Source organism: Thunnus thynnus, chromosome 2 (genome assembly GCF_963924715.1).
Source record: "Thunnus thynnus chromosome 2, fThuThy2.1, whole genome shotgun sequence".
NCBI lineage: Eukaryota > Metazoa > Chordata > Actinopteri > Scombriformes > Scombridae > Thunnus > Thunnus thynnus.
Window position 1 is genome coordinate 40,421,568 of NC_089518.1, and position 25,000 is coordinate 40,446,567.

At 43.9% G+C, this 25,000-nt stretch overlaps 2 protein-coding genes across 8 annotated transcripts in view; both read right to left on the reverse strand.

The window, feature by feature from the left end:
* LOC137171169 (rap guanine nucleotide exchange factor 1-like) overlaps positions 1-12,035 on the reverse strand; it is a 26,341-nt gene extending 14,306 nt beyond the window's left edge. For 3 of the 4 annotated variants that reach the window (XR_010924718.1, XR_010924719.1, XM_067574958.1), the window contains exons 1-9: positions 11,717-12,027; positions 10,574-10,719; positions 9,963-10,168; positions 9,729-9,885; positions 9,404-9,633; positions 6,447-6,552; positions 5,163-5,235; positions 4,732-4,902; positions 1,068-1,220 (exon numbers count right to left, since the gene is read on the reverse strand). Coding sequence is in view for 2 of the 4 variants with exons in the window: in XM_067574958.1 (XP_067431059.1) it covers positions 1,068-1,220; positions 4,732-4,902; positions 5,163-5,235; positions 6,447-6,552; positions 9,404-9,633; positions 9,729-9,885; positions 9,963-10,168; positions 10,574-10,719; positions 11,717-11,744 (1,270 nt within the window). In the remaining 2 variants the exon portion in view is untranslated. Of the gene's footprint in view, positions 1-1,067; positions 1,221-4,731; positions 4,903-5,162; positions 5,236-6,446; positions 6,553-9,403; positions 9,634-9,728; positions 9,886-9,962; positions 10,169-10,573; positions 10,720-11,716 lie in introns of all 4 variants that reach the window. The other variant, XM_067574972.1, reaches the window with a different exon arrangement.
* A 2,733-nt stretch (positions 12,036-14,768) lies between these two features.
* Positions 14,769-25,000, reverse strand: part of LOC137171212 (dynamin-1-like) — a 26,007-nt gene continuing 15,775 nt past the window's right edge. For 2 of the 4 annotated variants that reach the window (XM_067575054.1, XM_067575034.1), the window contains 3 exons: positions 24,455-24,609; positions 24,171-24,335; positions 14,769-20,545 (listed from right to left, as the gene is read on the reverse strand). In XM_067575054.1, coding sequence (XP_067431155.1) covers positions 20,485-20,545; positions 24,171-24,335; positions 24,455-24,609 — 381 coding nt within the window. In that variant the 3' untranslated portion in view covers positions 14,769-20,484. Of the gene's footprint in view, positions 20,546-20,850; positions 20,887-24,170; positions 24,336-24,454; positions 24,610-25,000 lie in introns of all 4 variants that reach the window. The other 2 variants (XM_067575064.1, XM_067575044.1) reach the window with 2 other exon arrangements.

Consider the following 25,000-nt stretch of genomic DNA (forward strand, 5'->3'; position numbering starts at 1 on the left):
CTGCAGCTGCATTCAGGAACATTTCCATCTTGTGCCTGTTCACACATAACATGACAAAGCAGGAAGCGATGGGGAAGGGACAGACCAGCAGATGGCGGTCAGGCAACACTCATGGATGCCAAGCGCCACAAAACTCCACAGAAGAAGAAGAAGAAGACGGGGCAAGGCTGGATGTACGTGTACGCAGTGGAAGATGTCGTATTTTCAGGAACATGGTGACGAGGAGCTGTTTGTGAGACAAATCACCCGCTAAAGCAAGAGGTAGAGTCTTGAGGAGGGAAGTTGGCGGTGCAGATTTCCCTGAATATGGATCCCTGCTCCCATTCACACATGACGCCATGCAGGAAATGTTCCTGAACATTTCAGGGACAGACTGCATGACTGCAATATTAATCAGCAACTATCTTAGTAACTGAATAATTGTTTCAGTTCCTTTTTAAGTAAAAATAGCAAAAAAAAATTGCAGCTGTTCCTCAAATGTGATGATTTGCTGCTTTTCTGTGTCGTCACACAGGACAGTGAACTGAATGTCTTTGTGTTTCAGTCAAAATAAGACATTTGAAGTTTCCAGTTTTATCTTGATGATTCTCCGTAAAAGACTCATATTCTGCACATTTCCAGCCTCTATATTTATATTCTGAGGCTCTACTGGAATATCTTTGCATGATTTCCAGTTAAAAACTCCTTATTTATCTTCTACTGGTCCTTTATGCAGCCCCTCAGTTCAGCCTCTGTCTGAAACAGGCCGTTTTAGCTCCTGTCTCTTTAAGCCCCACCTCCTGATGAGCCCACTCTGTTCTGATTGGTCAGCTTCAGGAAGCTTCCTCCGGCTCCGGAGGCTACGTAAACAAACTATAGTAGCAGGATTTCACTTCTTCTTCTCCTTCTTTACTTCAAACGTAGAACAAAACAATAAAATAAATGGAACCACGTAGTGAACAAAAAGCAGCTCGTGTTGTTGTTTCCACGTTAGAAGCCAATAAAAATATTACTATGAAGAGAAAAGTGTAAACAGCTTTATAAAGACTGAATGATGATTATTCAGCTGATCGATCATTTCTACTCACTGTGGTGTTTCTTCTCGGGGAGGGGGGGCGGCGTCTTGCTGGGGGACAGAGGGGAGGACAGCGAACCTGTGACATCCTCTAACTGGGCGTGGTTCAGATCATGGGGGGTGGAGTCAAACCCGAAAGAAGGTGAAGCCTGAGAGTTGTAAGCTCCTGTTGTTCAGAACATCAGAGAGTCAGACAGACAGAGAGACCACTACCAGTTCCCAGTACCACCCACAGCCCCAGGTTCCCAGTACCACCCACAGCCCCAGGTTCCCAGTACCACCCACAGCCCCAGCTTCCCAGTACCACCCACAGCCCCAGGTTCCCAGTACCACCCACAGCCCCAGGTTCCCAGTACCATCCTCAGCCCCAGGTTCCCAGTACCACCCATAGCCCCAGGTTCCCAGTACCACCCATAGCCCCAGGTTCCCAGTACCACCCACAGCCCCAGGTTCCCAGTACCATCCTCAGCCCCAGGTTCCCAGTACCACCCATAGCCCCAGGTTCCCAGTACCACCCACAGCCCCAGGTTCCCAGTACCATCCTCAGCCCCAGGTTCCCAGTACCATCCTCAGCCCCAGGTTCCCAGTACCACCCACAGCCCCAGGTTCCTAGTACCATCCTCAGCCCCAGGTTCTCAGTACCATCCTCAGCCCCAGGTTCCCAGTACCAGCCTCAGCCCCAGGTTCCCAGTACCACCAACAGCCCCAGGTTCCCAGTACCACCCACAGCCCCAGGTTCTGAGTACCATCCTCAGCCCCAGGTTCCCAGTACCAGCCTCAGCCCCAGGTTCCCAGTACCACCTAAAGCCCCAGGTTCCCAGTACCACCCACAGCCCCAGGTTCTGAGTACCATCCTCAGCCCCAGGTTCCCAGTACCAGCCTCAGCCCCAGGTTCCCAGTACCACCCACAGCCCCAGGTTCCTAGTACCATCCTCAGCCCCAGGTTCTCAGTACCATCCTCAGCCCCAGGTTCCCAGTACCAGCCTCAGCCCCAGGTTCCCAGTACCACCCACAGCCCCAGGTTCCCAGTACCATCCTCAGCCCCAGATTCCCAGTACCAGCCCCAGGTCCGCAGTACCACCCACAGCCCCAGGTTCCCAGTACCATCCTCAGCCCCAGCTTCCCAGTACCATCCTCAGCCCCAGGTTCCCAGTACCACCCACAGCCCCAGGTTCTGAGTACCATCCTCAGCCCCAGGTTCCCAGTACCACTAACAGCCCCAGCTTCCCAGTACCACCTAAAGCCCCAGGTTCCCAGTACCACCCACAGCCCCAGGTTCCCAGTACCACCTAAAGCCCCAGGTTCCCAGTACCACCCACAGCCCCAGGTTCCCAGTACCATCCTCAGCCCCAGGTTCCCAGTACCAGCCCCTGGTTCCCAGTACCAGCCCTAGGTTCCCAATACCATCCTCAGCCCCAGGTTCCCAGTACCTACCACAGCCCTAGGTTCCCAGTACCATCCTCAGCCCCAGGTTCCCAGTACCACCCACAGCCTCAGGTTCCCAGTACCACCTAAAGCCCCAGGTTCCCAGTACCAGCCTCAGCCCCAGGTTCCCAGTACCAGCCCCTGGTTCCCAGTACCAGCCCTAGGTTCCCAGTACCACCCATAGCCCCAGGTTCACAGTACCACCCACAGCCCCAGGTTCCCAGTACCAGCCCCAGGTTCCCAATACCATCCTCAGCCCCAGGTTCCCAGTACCACCCACAGCCCTAGGTTCCCAGTACCATCCTCAGCCCCAGGTTCCCAGTACCACCCACAGCCTCAGGTTCCCAGAACCACCCACAGCCCCAGGTTCCCAGTACCATCCTCAGCCCCAGGTTCCCAGTACCACCCACAGCCCCAGGTTCCCAGTACCACCCACAGCCCTAGGTTCCCAGTACTATCCTCAGCCCCAGGTTCCCAATACCATCCTCAGCCCCAGGTTCCCAGTACCAGCCCCAGGTTCCCAGTACCATCCTCAGCCCCAGGTTTCCAGTACCAGCCCCAGGTTCCCAGTACCATCCTCAGCCCCAGGTTGCCAGTACCAGCCCCAGGTTCCCAGTACCAGCCTCAGGTTCCCAGTACCAGCCCCTGGTTCCCAGTACCAGCCCTAGATTCCCAGTACCACCCACAGCCCCAGGTTCACAGTACCACCCACAGCCCCAGGTTCCCAGTACCAGCCCCAGGTTCCCAATACTATCCTCAGCCCCAGGTTCCCAGTACCATCCTCAGCCCCAGGTTCCCAGTACCAGCCCCAGGTTCCCAGTACCATCCTCAGCCCCAGATTCCCAGTACCAGCCCCAGGTCCGCAGTACCACCCACAGCCCCAGGTTCCCAGTACCATCCTCAGCCCCAGCTTCCCAGTACCATCGTCAGCCCCAGGTTCCCAGTACCACCCACAGCCCCAGGTTCTGAGTACCATCCTCAGCCCCAGGTTCCCAGTACCACTAACAGCCCCAGCTTCCCAGTACCACCTAAAGCCCCAGGTTCCCAGTACCACCCACAGCCCCAGGTTCCCAGTACCACCTAAATTCCCAGGTTCCCAGTACCACCCACAGCCCCAGGTTCCCAGTACCATCCTCAGCCCCAGGTTCCCAGTACCAGCCCCTGGTTCCCAGTACCAGCCCTAGGTTCCCAATACCATCCTCAGCCCCAGGTTCCCAGTACCTACCACAGCCCTAGGTTCCCAGTACCATCCTCAGCCCCAGGTTCCCAGTACCACCCACAGCCTCAGGTTCCCAGTACCACCTAAAGCCCCAGGTTCCCAGTACCAGCCTCAGCCCCAGGTTCCCAGTACCAGCCCCTGGTTCCCAGTACCAGCCCCAGGTTCCCAGTACCACCCATAGCCCCAGGTTCACAGTACCACCCACAGCCCCAGGTTCCCAGTACCAGCCCCAGGTTCCCAATACCATCCTCAGCCCCAGGTTCCCAGTACCACCCACAGCCCTAGGTTCCCAGTACCATCCTCAGCCCCAGGTTCCCAGTACCACCCACAGCCCTAGGTTCCCAGTACCATCCTCAGCCCCAGGTTCCCAGTACCACCCACAGCCTCAGGTTCCCAGAACCACCCACAGCCCTAGGTTCCCAGTACCATCCTCAGCCCCAGGTTCCCAGTACCACCCACAGCCCCAGGTTCCCAGTACCACCCACAGCCCTAGGTTCCCAGTACTATCCTCAGCCCCAGGTTCCCAATACCATCCTCAGCCCCAGGTTCCCAGTACCAGCCCCAGGTTCCCAGTACCATCCTCAGCCCCAGGTTTCCAGTACCAGCCCCAGGTTCCCAGTACCATCCTCAGCCCCAGGTTCCCAGTACCAGCCCCAGGTTCCCAGTACCAGCCTCAGGTTCCCAGTACCAGCCCCTGGTTCCCAGTACCAGCCCTAGGTTCCCAGTACCACCCACAGCCCCAGGTTCACAGTACCACCCACAGCCCCAGGTTCCCAGTACCAGCCCCAGGTTCCCAATACTATCCTCAGCCCCAGGTTCCCAGTACCATCCTCAGCCCCAGGTTCCCAGTACCAGCCCCAGGTTCCCAATACCATCCTCAGCCCCAGGTTCCCAGTACCAGTCCCAGGTTCCCAGTACCAGCCCCAGGTTCCCAATACCATCCTCAGCCCCAGGTTCCCAGTACCAGTCCCAGGTTCCCAGTACCAACCTCAGGTTCCCAGTACCAGCCCGAGACAGACAGGTGTGTTCTCACCTGCACCGCTGCGCCGTCTCTTCTCTGGCAGGGTGGGAGGGAGGGTGGTGGGGGGAGGAAGAGGAGGGAGAGTCTCAAAGGACGACAGGTCTGTGTGGAGGAAGGCGTAGTCTGGATCCTCCTCTGAAGAGACGACAGGAAGTGCAGGTGATCCGACACACACCTGAACACCTGCACAAGATGTTCACATGGTTTTATTCTCTCTTATCTTTTATCTGTTTTATCCACTTTTCATCCTATTTAAATAAATGTTATTGGTTTTATTAGTTATTCATCATTTCATCGTCTGTGAAGCACGTTGAGTTGTATTAATAAAGTTTGATTGAATAGAAGTGAACAGGAAACACTGCACCAAACAACTGAGGAAGTGACATCACTCACACTGCAGCTGATGGGAAATGTATGTGTGTGTGGGTGGGTGGGTGTGTTACCACAGTGTGTGTCGTCATCAGCAGAGTCTGCAGACGACGAGGAGCAGAGCTTCAGGATGTCTTCCTCACACTCCTGCAGACATGAAACATTTATACATGAAAATAAAACATCACAAAGTCCTTCACAGTAAAAGTACATAAGTATTATGAGCTTGATGTAGTTAAAGTATTGCAGTAAAAGTACATAAGTATTATGAGCTTGATGTAGTTAAAGTATTGCAGTAAAAGTACATAAGTATTATGAGCTTGATGTAGTTAAAGTATTGCAGTAAAAGTACATAAGTATTATGAGCTTGATGTAGTTAAAGTATTGCAGTAAAAGTACATAAGTATTATGAGCTTGATGTAGTTAAAGTATTGCAGTAAAAGTACATAAGTATTATGAGCTTGATGTAGTTAAAGTATTGCAGTAAAAGTACATAAGTATTATGAGCTTGATGTAGTTAAAGTATTGCAGTAAAAGTAGTGGTTTGGTCCCTCTGACTGATATATTATTATATATGACATCATTAGATTATTAATAGTGAAGCATCAGTGTTAGAGCAGCATGTTACTGTTGTAGCTGCTGGAGGTGGAGCTAGTTTACACTACTTTATATACAGTTAGCTAGTTTAGTCCAGTGGTTCCCAACCTAGGGGTCGGGCCCCTCCAAAGGGTCAGCAGATAAATCTGAGGGGTGGTGAGATGATTAATGGGAGAGGAAAGAAGAAAAAACAAAGTTCTGATACACAAATCTGTTTTCAGTTTTTGGACTTTTTCTCTAATCTTTGATTTTTGCTGAAATATTGGATCATTTGAACATTTATTGAAATGAAAGCATGTGAGAAGTTTAGAGGGAAAAATCACTATTTGGTGGAGCTGTTAACAACTCATAGACATGTGAAATGTGACCCCGACTACACACTGCTTTTTGTAAGACGTCAAAAGCCAAAAAGGTTGGAAACCACTGGTTTCATCTTTAACAATGTGTTGTATTTTAAAAGCTTGTTATATTATCCATTGTGTCAAATCTTCATCTGAAAAGTAACTAAAGCTGTCAAATAAATGTAGTGGAGTAGAAAGTACAATATTTCCCTCTGAAATGTAGAAAGTAGCATCACATGGAAATACTCAAGTAAAGTACAATGACCTCTAACTGAACTTAAATACTTGAGTAAATGTACTCAGTTACTTTCCATCAGTGAGACTTTTAATATAAAAGTAAAAAATAAAATAAAGATCAAAGTAAATCAAATGAAAGTTGAAACTAATAATATTCATATTGTGTAACTGTCTCATATTTACCTGTCGCTCTACTTCAGACTCTCGTCTCATTGGTGCTACTATGGCGACCCTGCAGGGGGCGGGGCCTGATGTTGAGTGACGCTTTTTGGGGGGCAGGGCCGGAGGGCTGAGAGACAGACAGACAAAAAACAAACATCAACACGTCATATTCAGATCAGCTGTTTGAACGATCAGAAATGAACCAGATCAATACATCCTGATCAGATCTAACGGAGTCACATGTCAGAGAAACGAAATACTGAAGTAAAGAACAGAAACCCCCGAAGTTACGTCATCAGAGGAAACAGATGACGTAATGACGCTTTTTTAAGGTTTAAAAAAGTTCATAATAAATGTTTATAGTTTATAATAATAATGTAATAAATGTTTATAGTTTATAATAATAATGTCATAAATGTTTATAGTTTATAATAATAATGTAATAAATGTTTATTTATTTAGATATAACGTCTCGTAGCTGTTAGTCCAGCGTCTTGTTTTATAGTTTGATGTTTTCAGTTTTGTTCTACACTGTAAAAATGATCCATAGTTTTACAGACGTTTCCTGTTTATTATTTTATTACATTAAATATAGATTAATATAGAAGATTTTATGAAAAATTAAGTAATTAAACTCAATTTCTAACAGTTCATTCCTGTCATTTTAAGCCTGATTATTTGTTTTATAGCAGTATCAGTACATTTTTATAGGAAATGTAATTTAAATTGTTTTTATTTGTGGAAATAAACTTATTTATCATTAAAAAGCCAAAAAATATACAAGATTTCACCAAAAAATTAAAGCTATAAACTATGTTTAAATTATGGAAAATTTCTGTATTTTAATGAGATGATTAATATACAGTAATATGATATAATATATAATATACAGTATTTTATTAGCGCACAACTGCTGGAATATTACTATTTTGTTGTTGTTGTTTCTTTTTTGTTCCTGACTGACTGACCAACATGTAGTCAGATAAATACGATAAAGTCAAATTATAAAGTGGTGAAGTAAAGTACATTTACTCAAATATTACAATATAATGAAATTATTATAATCCTGAAGTGAAGTGAGTCTGCAGCTCTGATCTGATCTGGTCTGAACGTCAGAACTACAAGAACCGACACGTCCGAGGACGTCAGGGAGCAGCAGGAGACTCGGAGCCTCTCTGGGCTTCATCATCAATCAATAACATCGATTCTAACAGCATCAGGTAGTCAGTGTGGAGATGCCGGAAGCCTCTACTGAGAGCAAAGAATCACAGAAGAAGAAACATAGAGAGCACCAAAATGCTAATCAAGCTAGTAATGCTAATCATGCTCATCATGTTAGTAATGCTAATCATGCTAATCATGTTAGTAATGCTAATCATGCTAATAATGCTAATCATGTTAGTAATGCTAATCATGCTAGTAATACTAATCATGCTAATCATGCTAGTAATGCTAATCATGCTAATAAAGCTAATAAACTGTCTGAAGAGACAGAGGAGCATCTCGGATCTATCTTCATGATGACAAACTTTAATTCATAATGTTCTAGTCAGAAATGAGGTTAAATAATTATAATAATAACTTTCATTAAAAAATGTTCTAATATTTACTGGAATATTTCAATGTTTGGTAGAATCTTGTTACCACAGATGGAAGATTTACTGCTGAACCAGAAACATGTATCATAATTCACTATAATGTTTGACTTTATTTGAGAAGGTGACGTTATAAACTCAGCAGAAGTCCGGATGTAAGTGATGAATGTTGCTTTTATATTTTATTAAGCATAACTTCACTCCACATAAAGCTACAGTCTGAATAACAAGAGGAAATGTTCATATTGATCATATAAACAATAATCTTCAGTAATCAAAGCTTTGTGGCTCTGATGAATCTGATTAAAGGAATATTACAACATTCTCCTGTAAAACCTTCATCTGCTGCTCTTCAGACAAACGTTATGAGATGAATCACTAGAATCAGATATTACAGATGATTCATAATGAGTCATATTAAGTTTAAGATGTTGATAATATCCTGATTATTTTATCATTTACAAAGTGGAGAACAGAAGTGTTGAGACTCTGAACTACTTCTATATATTATATATTGATTAATCTGCCTTAAAGTTCAGTTAAATAAGCTTCTTGTCATTCTAATTGTGAAATGCGTTTAACGATGACTGTGCACATTTCTTTATTTGACAATCATTTCAGTCGTTCTCTCACTTCTTCTTCTTCTGCTACTTCCTGTCGCTCTTTTTGTGGCGAGACGGGAAGTCACACTTGACGGGTTGCTTCCTGTTTTAGCCACACTTCAATCCTCTTCTCTCTGCAGCGTCTTTGCTGTTCTTACTTTCATGATCAAGCCTTCGACAAACTCTCACAAATCCATCGATTATTAAACCACAAGAGGATGCTGATCAATAAGTCACTGATGGATCAATATCTCTGATCAGACGAGTCTGTTCAACTCATGTTCATATTAAAGTTATTTATTTGCAGCTTTCAGGCCTTTTATGATGATTAATAATCCAGAAACTCACAGATCAAAGCGCCGCCATGTTTTACATTTTGATCATTTTATTAAATTTCAAACCTTCAACTCGTCTATAAAAGATTCTGTAGTGAATCTGCTGCTGGTTGTTTATGGTTTGTTTGTGTTGTTTGTGTTGTTTGTGTTGTTTGTGTTGTTTGTGTGTGAATTGTTGAGTCTTGTGCAGTTTCAGATTTATGTAACTCTGTTAGACTGGCTGAGCTTAGACATCTTTATCTTATATATTTGTCCCTATACGAATAAAATAAAATAAAATAAAACAAAATAAAATAAAATAAAACAAAATAAAATAAAATAAAATAAAATAAAATAAAATAAAATAAAATAAAATAAAACAAAATAAAATAAAATAAAATAAAATAAAATAAAATAAAACAAAATAAAATAAAATAAAATAAAATAAAATGTGTGGTGATGCTCACCTGAGGGCCTGTGGGGGGGGCAATGTGGGGCGGAGCTCTAGGAGGGGCATCACAGGCTTGGGAGGAGCTAAAGGCTGCAGCTCCGCCTCCTCTGCAAGTGGACAGGTGAGTGTCTCGTCCGACGTCTCCGGGCCGACGAACGCTCCAGGCTGCCCCACGGCTGGCTGTGATTGGACAGGAGACACGGGGGCGGAGCCGTCTTGTCGCTCTGCAGCCAATCGAACCAGTTCCTGACGGACAAACCAGCCAAGAGCCAATAAAAACAGCACGAGACGGGACAGAAGAAGAAAAAGAAGAAAAGGACAGAAGGAGCCTGTGTCCTCACCTTGACCCCGTCCAACACGGCCCTGATCACCGTGGTAACGCTGGCTGTGGACTCCTTGTTGTCGGTGGCGACACCCTGCAGCATCACCTGATCACACCAGCGAATCAGCTCAGCCAGAGAGCGGTGGAGACGAGCGAGACAGGCGGAGACGGTCTTACTGCGGCGGAGAGGACGGACGGGTCAGCAGGGCGCCTCACTGAAGTTCAGGGTCAAAGGTCGACAGGTGTCACCTACCTGCTGTGGAGGTGTGGCTCCAGCTGGACCAGAGGCTGGACCGCCTCCAGGACGCTGCCGGATGCCCCGCCCAGCAGCCTGCCCACCACAGACTGGTCCAGAACCAGTTTGTCCACTTTGTCCACTCCAAGTTTGTCAACCAGAGCTTTGAAGTACTGAAGAGAGCTGATGACGAGCCGCTGGCGGTCCTCGAGCACACACACCGGCTACACACACACACACACACACACACACACACATATACACACACACACACACACAAACACACACACACATACATATTCACACACACACACACACACACACATATACACACACACACACACACACACACATATACACACACACACACACACACACACATATACACACACACACACACATACATATTCACACACACACACACACACACACACACACACACACACACACACATACATATTCACACACACACACACACACACACACACACACACACACACACACACACACATATACACACAAAAACCCAGTTTTAATGAATATTTGTACAAAAAGACGTAAAATGACCAGAAAGTGTGTGTGTGAGTGTGTGTGTGTGTGTGTGTGTGTGTGTGTGTGTGTGTGTGTACCTTGTCTTGCTGTGTGTCTTCGTTCAGGTCCAGGTCAGGTGGTTTGCTTCTCGGTGACGGGGTTTGTTTGATTCGTTCAGAGTATCTGTTCCGCTGCTGGTGGATTTTACCCTTCAGTCTCATAGTGAGAGTCGCAAACTGGGAGGCTGAGAGAAGAAGACGAGTTACCATCACCATCACCATCACCATCATCACCATCACCATCATCACCATCATCATCACCACCATCATCACCATCATCATCACCACCATCATCACCATCACTATCACCATTATCACATCATCATCATCATCATCACTATCATCACCATCATCATCACCATCACTATCATCACTATCATCACCATCACTATCACCATTATCACCACCATCACCATCATCACCATCACCATCATCATCATTTTTCTATTATTGATTATTGATGATCATTAGATAAACGTGATTAATCTTCATGAAGCTTTCAGACATTTTATTCTTTAGATTTTGAGCTTTTTGTTTATGGACAATCACACATTAAACAGGAGAAGAAGTCGATCAATTATATTAAATGTGAAGAATGCAACAAGAATCAATATGATCCAAACAAACAAAATGTGTTTCAGCTGCATGTGTTTTGTGGTTTTAAATATATTTTTTTCTGGTTGTTTTACATCTTTGTGTCACATTAGATTCATAAAGTGTTTTTACTGCTCAGACATCTAAAACTGGGTCGAATGTGACCCTGAACAGTATGTAAGAGGTTCAGTGAAAGTACATCAGTGTTAACAGCCAGATGTAGTTAAAGTATTAAAGTTCAATGTAACGTCTTACTGCAGCAGATGGACACATTAGTCTGACGACATGTGTTTATTTCATTACTTCTATAGTCTCAGGTCATCAGTTAGAGAGTTTATATTCATATAAACGACTGTTTCAAGTGTTACTATAATCAACATTGCATCAGTTTACAAAAGAATCAATTCAACAGGAATGAAGTTCAATTCACAGTGTTGTTCAGAGCATGAACGTGACGCGTTTCAGATTGCTGCGTTCATGTTGACGTGTTTCAGCGTGCTGCGTTCATGTCCAATGGAAAAGTTGCTAAGTTGAATTTTCTCTACAGTTCACAAATAACTGAAAGACACTAGTAGAAGAAGAGCTTACCTGTTTTACTCTCAGGCCTAGAGGACATGTCTGCAGGTGGACAGGCAGACAGACAGACAGGCAGACAGACAGGCAGGTAGATAAGCAGGCAGGCAGGTCCTGGTCTCGGTGAAGATTTAATTGTCTGGTTTCATCTTCTGCTGCTCTCTCTCTTCTTCATCATCTTTTCTTTCTCTTTATTTCAGTATTTCTGTCTGTTAACTCGGCTTTTAACGGCTCTCTCCGTCTGTCTTCCTTCCTCGTTCTCTCCTTCCTCTTAACATTTACAGTCAGTTACATTCACTGACAGACATGTGAGGATGCTGCCGTCATGCGAACACCGTTCAGTTTGTGATGATGAAGCTCCTCCTGCTGGCTGGAAGCTGACAGCACATCTGACTCCATAGAAACATGATATAATATCAACTATCAGCACGTCAAGTAAAACTGAACTCGTCTCTTTCTGTTGAGCGACTTCTGATAACTTTAATCAACACAGTCAAATCTCATCAGTTATATTAAATCATCTCTTCTTTCATTCTGGTTTATGAAGCATCCAGACTCTCAGGTGGTCTGGATCAGGTCTGGATCAGGTCTGCTTTCTGTCAGAACTAAACCTGGAGAAGAAGGTTCAGGTTTTACGCTCCACATATCTGAACAAACTCCCAGAAACCTGCAACTCTCAGTTCTTTAAAAACAGCTGAAGACTTTTCTGTTTGTCTGTTATTAAACCAGATTTAAAGGATAATATTTTACTGTTTAATTTGTCTTAATTTAATGCTTTTTAATTGTATTTAAATGTCTTGTGTTACTTTTATACTCTGTCTTGATGCCTTTTATTTTCTATGTAAAGCACTTTGAATCACCTTGATATTGTTTTATCATTAAAATGTAATCAGAACGACTTTAAAGTCCCTTCAGAATAAAAGCAGTGATGATGTTTGTCTTCTCTGTGCAGAGTTTGTTTCACCTCAAAACACCTGAATGTACCAGCAGGATTTATGACGTCACAACCAGTTTGGAACCAGTCATGTCCAGTATGTAACTGGCACAGTGTGATGTGGAAACTTGAAGCCTCCAGTGAACAAACTCTGAGAATGAACTTTACAGTGAAAGAGGAAACATCTGGTGTCCAGCAGAAGCAGAAACTCGTTTGTGTCTCTTTTACATCTTTGTGGTCGTTTTATGTTTTTTTGTGATTAGAGTAAATAATAAAATAAGAGAGAAGAACAAGATAAGACAATTCAAATAAAAATATATGTGCATGATATACAATAATATAAACAATTAAAGCTGCAAGCAGCGTTGGTCGGGACCTCGCACTCTGGCCCGTCGGGATCATTTTGCTTTTTAAAAATGAGGGACATTTATTACAAGTGTGGTGTGCTTTTATTTTGAAAGATTGATTGACAGGATGAGAATTTTCTGCAGGGTGAGACATGTCTGTCTTGCTCACACCTGTGTCATCAAAATTATGCAAGTTTTGGGCCCATTCACTTGAATTTCAATTAGTAAATTGAAACTCTTGATGAGTTTGTGTGTAAAACAAATTTTCCTAATTTTCATCAAGTCTATTTTTAGAAAAGTACAGACTTTTAACCCACATGACCTGGTCAAAGCTTGATTTGAATGGAGAGTGTGAGTGAACCCACACCTTTTTGAACATTTACTGCTTCCACATAATTTTAGATACAAACTTCATTTGAACTTTAAATGAGTCACGAGACTTTGACCTACAAATCTTGAATTTACATGTTTTTTCTATCTTTTATTGTTTTTGAGATATTAGAGTGTGAGTTTTAAAGTCTTTTCTTGCTCCTCCTGTGATTTTATAATGAGTGTGTATTGCGGAATGTTTCACAGCACTGAGGGAGTGACATCACCAGGAGCAGTTGGAGAGGAGGATTTTAGAGTACGCTTCTTGTGAAATCTCCTCATAAATCCCATGACTTTGGCCAAATCTTACATTAAAAATCATATTTTAGTAGGAAATTTCATGGCGAATTCATTGATACAGGTTTGAAAGTGGTCAGACTTATAGTTTAGACGTCAGAAGCCTCTGTTTGACACAAAGTTCATGCCCATAGATTGCCTCCCCATTGGTTTACATTGTAAGGGTGATGTGGCACTGCAACTTCCAGGGCTTATAAAATCCAAACCGTTCGAGTTATTACAAAGTTTTTAACAACTTTTTTTCAGCACAGTGTCATAAGTCATGTATTAAAGTTTGAAGCCGATACCATTAACGCCCTCGGAGGAGATAGAGTTTGTTTGGGGTCCAAAATTGGGTCAAAGTCTTATTTTGAAAGTCTGATTGTGGACTTCCTGTTGGATTTATGTCAGGGGTGTCAGTGTATGATTTGTAGGTCTTGATGAGACGAATAATTGAGTTTTGGTTTGATCTCTCTATGACATTCCTACGGGCCGTGGTGGCCATATTTGTTACATAGGTGGCGCTAGAGAGCACATTTTTGGCACTTTAGGGGTTAATTTTTACATTTTATCCAATTTTTCACCAGACCTGATGTGCGTGCCAAATTTGGTGAGTTTTTGAGCATGTTTAGGGGGTCAAATTTAGGGTTTAAGTCCCGTAATAATAAAGAAAGAAACAGTAGTCCTCTGCCTTTTGGGCTCGGTCCCTCAATATAACAACATAACTCAACATTATATTGCATATTGGTGCAATATAACTGATAACTAGATCTTTGTGGTCATTTTGCATCTCTTTTAAATTGTTTTATGTCTTTTTGGAGACCCGCCCCTGACCCCTGACCCCCGACCCCTGACCCCTGACCCCTGACCCTAACATCTCACTGCTCATGCCTAAATCTAACCCAGTGTGTCGTGTAGCTACTGCAGATAGACCTACTTGTCTCTTTGTGGTCATTTTGCGTTTCTTTGTGATTGACAGATTCTGGGTTGAATGAAGAGCGGCGAGCAGATTTTAGTGAACTCGTTAAACTCGTTTGGTGAATCTGAAACTTCGTAGACGCGCAGAGCAACGAGCAGCCGGACGTCCGTTAGCGGACTGTTGACGCGTATTCGGCTACAGAAACACTGGACACTCGTCAGCTTCATTCACGCAAACTTTATTCATGCCCACATGTTTCTGTTGGCCCTGATCACATGACACCAAGATACACAACAAAGCTACACACACACACACACACACACACACACACACATACACACACACACATACACTACCGTCTGGGCCGCTGCATATTTCAGTTGAATATATCGATATATATGTTCTTCACATATATATGGTACATTATTATTTTCATATATTCTGTAAACATGACACATATTCATATTAACACGATACAGAGTGAACTATTGACCATCACGGGTGTGTGTACGGGGGACGAGCTGCGTCCAACACGCTGCCGCAGAGCGACACGTGCAACACTTCACTGATTAATAAAGAACATTCAAAATCATACAACACCTTTTAAGATCATGTCTACTTTAAATCAGGAGTTTAAGTGCCATGCTGACATTAATCTGAACACGACTCACAGCTACAAACACCTGCGAACGTGTTGAACGCAGCTCAGAGCTCGACTAAACTCTACAGAAGCACCAGAACATGAACAACATACACAGGTAGAATAGATAGATCAGCATTATAGTTGAGATTCACAAACGTCTGTCGCTGCGTGTGCTCGGCTACATCACAGACAGAATACAGCATTAATACTTATCAGAACTGGGAGGTCTGAATAAATACTGCCTGGACACAACGTTTCCCTGCAGTTTGCTTCCATTTTTACAACATTTTTTGTCTCCTGGATTCGTGATTCAGATCCGTCAGAAACCACGAATCACACAACACGTACTCTAAATGTTCGGAGCACAAAACATCAGCAGAATTTAACTCGTTTTACATGATAATTTTATAATAATCTAGATCTCAGTTAACAATGTAAACGGACATCTCAGTAACACGTTAACATGAAATCCTGAGACGTTTCCTGGAGAGATACGAATAAAACAGAGACAAACGTAATTTGGTAAACTTCCAATTAATTTAATCCTTTTTCATTCAATGTATATTATGAATCAAGATTCCAATAATGAATTAATAATGAACTAAACCCGCAGTGTGGGACTTTAGGAGTAATTATAAAAACACTGTCGACACGTGTTTACGTCACAGGCTTCGCCATGGCCTCCGTCGCTACGGTCGCGGCTGTAAAACGGTGGATAAATAGTTTTGAGTGTCATACGTCCTCCATGAAATGACCCGTTTCATTATCAGAATTCAATCCGTTCAATCCGTTTGTTCCAGTAACATTTGGAAAGTCTAGAAAAGACAAACGACTAAATTATTTTATTCCCATTCAAGTTAGCAGAGAGCTAACCAGAAGTTAGCCATTAACAGGAAGTCTCTACTGCACATGCTCCGCCCACAGAACATGCTCAGTATGATTCATCTGTCAAACCCGACACAGATTAAAAACTCTGAAACAGAGAGATTTATCTGGCGGTGAAAAGCTTAATGAGCTCTGTGTGAACTCGTTACAGACGTTCATTTATAGGTGAAAGTTCCAACCTGCAGGTTTAATATTTATTTGTTTTAAATGAAGCAGTTCAACAAACACTGCTTATAATTTCAACACAATTAACTCAACTTTAAAAATGTTCTTATATCTTTGTCTCTGTTTTACTCGTCATTAGAGCTACGGACATTGTACAAAGTGATTTAGGAAACATTTCAGGGACATTAAAGACCAGTAAAAGGCATCAACTTCTCCACATTGTGAATATTAGTTGGCTGTTTTATAGTTTGCTGCTTACTGTGCCCACTGGTTTCAGAACTAGCTGGGAACCAGTCAAAACCAGAAAGAGCCAACTGGAACCAGTTTTAATCTGTTGGAACTGGTCTGAGCTAGCTAGAACCAGTTGAAATGAGCAGGAACCAGTTAGAACCAGGCGGGATCAATCCAAGATAGTTATAACCCTTTATAACCAGTCAGAGCCAATTGGAACCAGTTAAAACCAGTTGGAACTAGCTGGAGCAAACTGGCACCCTTTAGGACCAATTCCAAACAGCCGCAACCAGTTAGAAGCTGTTGGAATCTGCTGGAACCAGTTGGAACCAGTTGGAACCAGTTTAATCAGTTGGAACTGGTCTGAGCTAGTTTGAACCAGTTTAAACAAGTAGGAACCAGTTTGAACAAGCTGGAAGTAGAATTTTCAGTTAGAACAAGTTGGAAGTAGTCTGAACCAGTTAGAACCAGTTTGGACCAGTTCAAAAGCAGCTGTAACCAGTTGAGAGCAGTCGTTGACGGTCGTTGAAGGACTCGGACAGCAGACGTCAGAAGTCATTTAAAGGTGCAACAAACGACATTCGGCCACTAGATGTCACACTGGAGCCAAAAACATCACAGAGGAAGTGTGACTTCATTCTCTGCTCAGGACGCCGTTACGCCGCTCTGTCGTTACACAGCAAATAGTTGTTTGCTGACATCCGGTGAGGCTGAATGTCGTTTATCGTAACATTTCAGAATCTGTCACAGTTAAATACAGTTGATCACTGTAAGCGTGAAGAACTGATGGCTTCAGAAAAAGAAGATAACAGAGAACATTTTCTTCACGAGGTGACCATAACAGCTAACACCAATAACATCATTCATGGTTTCCCTTTAACAAGAAAATCAGATAATAAATAAATCAATAAATAGATTAATAAATACATAAATTAAACCAATATGTAAACTTTACACCGTAAAGACGAGTTCCTTCAATGCAACATTCAAGCACACTGATAAGACTTCCCTACTTGAAATGGTGCAAAATATTCTTTGAACCAGTAACATTTGATCATTTCAAGCAAGAAAATCTACCAACAAAGTCAACAAAAATAACTTAAGTTTTCTTGAAACTATAGCATACAAATCGAGCCAATATCAGACCCGATCCAACCTCAACACTAGTTTTAAAAATGAGATTTAAGCCTGTTTGGCTTCATATAATAAATGAACTGTCAGAAATTCCAGTTAAAGATGTTTGAAACTAGATTATTTGTCTTTAAAGTCGCCTCAGATTATGAGCTATGAGCTGTTTTACCTTTCATTTGTCTCAGTTTAGGAATTAATATCTTCAAACACTTTGATCTGATTGTTGAAACAAACAAAACGATCTTATTTTCTCATAATAGATATGTGTGATGTCGTGTGATAAACTGCAATCCACTTTTCAGACTTGTTTCCTGTCGGCTCGAGCTGGAAAATAGACTGAATAACTAACTGAAACAGATTAAGAGCAGCTACCTCGAAACAAGTCTAATAACCTGCAGTGCAGATGCTGCTTGACAGGAGTTTTTGTCTTTGATAAGAAAAAATGAGGTTTAATCATCGTAAAATCAGATATTTTAACTTTGCTGGATTTCCTTTTTTACAGGGCTCATATCAGAACTTTTCCTCAGATTAATACGAGAAAAAAAAAATATTCGAACAGGATTGTTTTATATTTTATAGGAGTGATGCAGATAGCTAACTAGCTAACTAGCCAACTAGCTAACTAGCCAACTAGCTAACTAGCTAACTAGCTGACTGTGACGTGACGTCCAGAGAGACGAGTGAGACTTCATCATCAATCCTCTGATGATGTGATAGAGCAGACAGACAGGCAGCTGACCCGTCTCAACTCCTGACAGCAGACACACATTTATACACTCAATATTGCAGTAGTTTGCTGATCATTTGCTATAAATGTCAATAGTGTGCTGATAATCAATATCATTATTATCATTATTATCACTAGTAAGGTTGACAGTAACACAGCATCAGTAGAGACACAAACACACACTGGGTCGGGTTAACCCTCGATAGAAGACTGGGGGCTCTCTCCGTGGGCGGGGCTACCTTTGTTGGGCCGACTGGGAGAAAAACGACAAAAAACAAACATGAAGAAGAAAAAGAAAAGAGCAGAAAGAAACAGAGGAGGGGGGTTAAAGGTCAAAGTTTACATCAATCAACCGTAAATCAATGACTAGTGTTCTGCTGCAACAAGTCAGAACCAGGTGGAACCAATTAGAACCAGTCAGTGCTTGTTAGAACCAGTTGGAACCAGCTAAAAACACAACAGCACTGCATGGAGAACAAATAATTAATAGAGAGAGAAAATAAATAAATGAATAAAAGCAGAGTGTGACCATTCATGTCTTCATGGTGGTTATTAAAAAGCTGAAGAAGAGAGATGAGTCTAAAGACGGGATTTTGAAAAACCAGTTGATGGGGAGGCTCTAAAATACCCGATCAGCTCTGGATTTTAAGTGGCAGCGTGGAATGACGAGCAGTGATTGGTCAGCAGATCTGAGGGGGATGAGGACTTCAGAAAGATAAGCTGGAGCTTTTCACTGGTAACCAGTGAAGGGAGGCCAGTACAGGAGTGATGTGGTCTCTCTTACTGGTACCAGTGAGGAGTCGCACTGCAGCATTTTGAACCGGCTGCAGGCGAGATAAAGCCGACTGACTGATTCCTATGTACAGAGATTTACAGTAGTCAATGCAGGAGGAGATAAAAGCATCTACGATGGTCTCTAAATCCTTAACAGACAGAAATTACTTTAGTTTTGTGAGTCATCTAAGATGGAAGAAGCCGCTGCTGACAACGGACTTCATTTGTTTATTGAATTTTAAAGCATAACGCCGAGATTTTTTGCATGAAAGTTTACATTTAATTTTAGAGTCTCAAGAGTATCTACTGCGGTTTTGGTAAATACTGAAGGGTTGAAAATTAGGAGCTCAGTTTAACCCTGGAGGAGCAGTAAGACGCTTTCTGCCATCACCAGGAATTTACATCTTCAGTGCAGCTCAGCAGGAGTTAAAACAGCTCAGATCACCAGGATTGAGAGGGAGATACAGCGGGGTGTCATCTGCATAGAGGTAAATAAAATAGGGCCTAATATGGAACCTTGTGGTACTCCACCACCTGAACTCTCATTGCATAACAGGTATGATCCTCTGACTCAGAGGTCAGTGGTTGGTTGGTTTGGTGTGTTTTTAACCAGCTTCAGGTTGCTCCTGACGCAGATCAGACCCACAGTGAGGTTAAACCAGTGGGAAGACTGGTTAAACTGGTGGGAAAGGGAGGTCCTGTTATGCTTATGGCTTCAGAGACCTCTGCGCTTTATAGACGGTGAAATACTTCCTGAGTTTTCCCAGTTTCCCCATCAAATTACCACCACTGAAGTACATTCTATGTATTCTATTTTCACTTTATTTTATCTTGTGTTTATTAACATTATCAAAAGGCTTTTATTTTCCACCTTACATTACATTAATGTATTTTACAGGCTTTTATGTCTTTCATGTGAAGCACTTGGTTCATGTAATTTCTTTTGTTGTAAAGCACTCGGAGCTGCGTTTCTTGAATGAAAGGTGCTGTACGAATAGAATACTAGTCGTTAGTATTAACAGATGCTGTGTTGAGTTGAATGAAAGACCTTTTCAAGAGCCTTGGATAAAAACAAGAGCTTTGAGATTGGCTGTTAATTACTGGAAATAGATGGATCTAAATTTGAGTTTTTTATCAGAGGGGGGGTCTCCCCTTGTTTCCTGTCAGCCTCTTCACCAATAACTGACCAATGAAGACAAAAAGTGCCAAAAATAATCAAAAACAAAAAGCTCTGAGGGAACAATGTCTAATGAAAATAATAACCAGTTAGAACCACCAGTTAGAACCGATAGGAACCAGTCTGAGCTGGTGAGGTGCAACATGAAAAGAGTGTTTGTGCTCCACAACTATCAAACATGTTTAATGGATCATATCTGTGTGTGTTAGAGCGACGAGTCGGATGCTGGTCTGGAGGATCGAGATGGAGATGCGGGAGCCCTCCGACTGGAGACAGACAGACAGACAGACAGGTGAGAGACAGACAGACAGACAGACAGACAGGTGAGAGACAGACAGACAGACAGACAGACAGACAGTCAGTAATAAGTCAATGGAGCTGTCAATCACAGATCTAATTATGATGCTAGGGGAGTGGGCGGGTCACATGGCGAGGACAGCGATCTGATTGGACGATGAGGCATACACACACACACACACACACACATACACACATACACACATACACACATACACACACACACACACAGAGTTAATGACAGACAGTGACATCACACAGACAGCTGACGTACCATTGGTGAACTCCTCACTGGTCACTGATAGAGATTCTGAAAGAATAACCATATATGGTCAATATGAGGGGGGCGGGGCAGGGTGGGGGGCGGGACTACCTGTGCTGACTGTCACACCTGAGAGATTCCCACTTAGCCTTATAAGGTACTGTGAGACCAGGATCACACAAACAGAGAGACAAGCAGATGGCTGGACAGGTAGAGAGACAGACAGGTAGACAGACAGGTAGAGAGACAGGTAGAGAGACAGACAGGTAGAGAGACAGACAGGTAGACAGACAGGTAGAGAGACAGGTAGAGAGACAGGTAGAGAGACAGACAGGTAGAGAGACAGGTAGAGAGACAGACAGACAGGCAGACAGACAGGTAGACAGACAGGTAGAGAGACAGGTAGAGAGACAGACAGACAGGTAGACAGACAGGTAGAGAGACAGGTAGAGAGACAGACAGACAGGTAGACAGACAGGTAGAGAGACAGACAGACAGGTAGAGAGACAGGTAGAGAGACAGACAGGTAGACAGACAGGTAGAGAGACAGGTAGAGAGACAGACAGACAGGTAGACAGACAGGTAGAGAGACAGACAGACAGGTAGAGAGACAGACAGGTAGACAGACAGGTAGAGAGACAGACAGACAGGTAGAGAGACAGACATGGCTCCAGGTGGATGTATAAATGGCGACATGCAGGTTGATGGATTATTGATCAGCCTTTATGTCTGTTTGTCCAGTACGTGTTTAGCCTAGCTTAGCACAAAGACTGGACGCAGGAGGAAACTGTTAGCCTAGCTTAGCACAAAGACTAGAAGCAGGAGGAAACTGTTAGCCTAGCTTAGCACAAAGACCGGACACAGAAGGAAACTGTTAGCCTAGCTTAGCACAAAGACTGGACGCAGGAGGAAACTGTTAGCCTAGCTTAGCACAAAGACTGGACGCAGGAGGAAACTTTTAGCCTGGCTTAGATTTTCTTCACTTGCTTCAAGACATTCTAAACTAAATGTCAGACGAAAATTTCTTCAGCAGCGTTCAGATCAAAACCGGCAGTCCGGCGCTACAGTGCAGGGAGCTGCAGCGGTGATCGTAATGAAATACGATCCAGGAAGTGAAGTTGGAGCTACAGATTAATGCATTTAAGGACTTATCAGAAGCCAAAACACTGCAGGATTTTACAACTCTGGAAAGTTTTCATGGTGGCAAACGTTTTATCTTTCATCATGAGGTAAACAGTCGAATAGTGTTCCCGTTACAAAGCGCACGTTTGCATTCCTGGTTGTCCGATCATGTTTCGTGATTGGCCAGTGTTACGTCTCAAAAGTTGAATCTCGTCCAACTTTTTGTTGGACAACCGCTGCGTTTTTTTTGCTGAGCCCTATGCGGTTCCCCCTCCCGCTGCATAAATGCACTGCCCCCGTTCAGATGAAATGGACGACTGCGTTTTCTTCAGACATAACCAGATGTGGTCTGAACGCGGCCTTTGTAACGTGAACGCTGTATTCGACTGTTTACCTCGTGATCATCGCAATGAAACTTTCCAGTAAAATCCTGTCTGTGAGTTTAATAAACTGCTGTCTGGTGTTTCTGATAAATCCTTAAACCCGCCACCGCAGACCCCTGCAGCGTAGTGCCGGATTGCTGGGTTTGGTCTGAACGTGGCCTTGCAAACAGTGCAGCTGGAACAAATGTTGAACTTGTAGGAAGTTGGATGTTCTTCACTCCTGATGGAGCTACGCTAACAGTTTCCCCCTGCTTCCAGTCTTTGTGCTAAGCTACGCTAACAGTTTCCCCCTGCTTCCAGTCTTTGTGCTAAGCTAGGCTAACAGTTTCCCCCTGCTTCCAGTCTTTGTGCTAAGCTAGGCTAACAGTTTCCCCCTGCTTCCAGTCTTTGTGCTAAGCTACGCTAACAGTTTCCCCCTGCTTCCAGTCTTTGTGCTAAGCTAGGCTAAACATGTCCTGCACCGGTGTCTGTACGAGACACAAAGATGAAAAACTGATCATGTAGGACTGTTCCTTTACTGAGGACGTGAGGATGAGGAGGGTCTGAGGATGAAGAGAAGAAGAATGACCCGAGGAAGAAAGAAAGACCGGTCTTTCTTTTCCATGTCTGTGCAGATTGTTTGTGGATCGCTTTCTGTCAACAGCACCAACAAAGAAGAAGCTCTGACCAGTAAAAACAACAACATCTCTGTGTCCAGTTTGGTGGAAAACACAAATCTCCTCAACACAACAACACGACACGTTCATGAGAATATGCTGAGTCGCTGTGGATGCAGTTTTCTTTGTTTTGTAGGTTAGAAGCAGCAGAATCTACAGATGCAGAGTTTATTTTGTTTATTTTGACCAGAAGCTGAAATCGTTTATTTAAAAGCTGCTTTAAAACAGAGAATGAAATCTTTTCCAGTGAGATCTTTGTTTGTGTGGAACCGAAGTGGACACAGTGACGCCTTCACCTCCCTGAACACCTGGAAACACGTGCAAACACATCTATGCTGCATTCAGGTCACACTACAATGTGAGGATTTTCAGTTTTAACTGCTCATAACAGCAGCGTCCAAGATAAGTAAACTTATTTCTGCTAAATCCGTTTTACAGAAAGTTGGAGGTTTGATAAAACAACTTTAATGTTAGAAATGTCATCATCAAGGTTTTTCGTTGTATAAATTAAACGTCTGCCGATAAACAGTCCCATTATATTTACATTTTCCAACATCCAACCGTTGTATTTCTCGCCTCAGATCCAGGTTTATGTCATAGTGACACAGCGTCCCGGACCTCCTCCTGCAGGATCCTGAGGGGATCCCAGGTCCTAATCCCCCGGTCTCTAATCGTGTGTTCAGAAAGAACACACAGCAAATTTTTCACGCTGTACGATTCAAAGTCAATGCAAAGACGCAAGTAGATGTAAATTCACCCCGGACGACGTGAATCGACGTGAATACACGTCTGTGTAGAGTTCAGAACACAAATACACAGGCTGAACCTCCAAAACAGATTTAATCACCCAGGTGACATGAATGCAGCATTGTTTAGTAGTTTTTCTTCCTGGACAGCTTCCTGATAAAGGGCTGATGGGAAATGTAGTCTTCAGCTGTCTAATGGGACAAACCCAGCGAGGTCACACAGTATTGACGTCAGTTTAAAACGACTGAAACACAATAAACAATACACTCGTCAGTCGTCTTTCCTGACGGCATTTGAACACATCACACAGAACCAATCAGCTGCTGGTGACCTGCAGTCAGTGGAGGCTGTCTGCCTAACCTTTGACCTCTGACCTCAGAGTCACCATGTTATCAGATACAGCGGGTAAACACTGCGTGGGTACCTGGGGACGCCGGGCGGCGGCGCTCTGTTGGGCCGAGATGGGACGGAGGGCGGGGGTCCGCCTGGGTCAGGTGACACCGCGGGACGAGAGGGGGCCGCACGCCCGCCTGGACGAGGGGGGCCGGGAGGGGCCCGACGCTGGGGGGTCGGACTGGACATGGGAGACCTGGAGAGAGATGATGATGTCAGCGTGATGTAAGCATGTCAGCGCTTCCACACCGTTTATTTCTTGTTTTTATTTTTTTCTTCACACTGTTGCCCACAGCCGACCTGTTGCTAGGTTACCTGCGTCCTGACGGCATCCCCGTCACCTGCAGCCAGGAGTCGTCGACAGGCGGCGGCATCGCTGTGGTGACAGTGGTGGTGCTGATGTCACCGATGATGCTGAGGCCCTCGCGCAGAGCGTGGTACATCTTCAACATCTCGTCGCGGTGATGAGCCTGACGAGAGAGAGAGAGAGACAAACATCTCAGGTCACAAAGATCATCAGGGTCGATCCTCTGAGGACCACGAGGAGAAAACTTGCTCCGGAGTGTGAAGCACATCTCTGAAAACCTTCCAGAGACATAACGTGTCTTTAGGAAATGCAGATGTACCACCGACATGATCTTTCTCGTGAGAAACGCTGCGAGTAGAGGAAAGGTCTCTGTGTCACTTTCACTGATTTCTCCAAAGCTTTCAACACCATAAATCAGACACGTCATCACCGAAGTCCTCCAATCAGAGGTTAAAGTGAGTCAGAGTTAGTTAAACTCTTGATCTCGGCTGTCTCTCAGCTCCTCCGCCAGGACCTGCTGAACACCGACGGAGTCCACCGAGAACACCGACTGG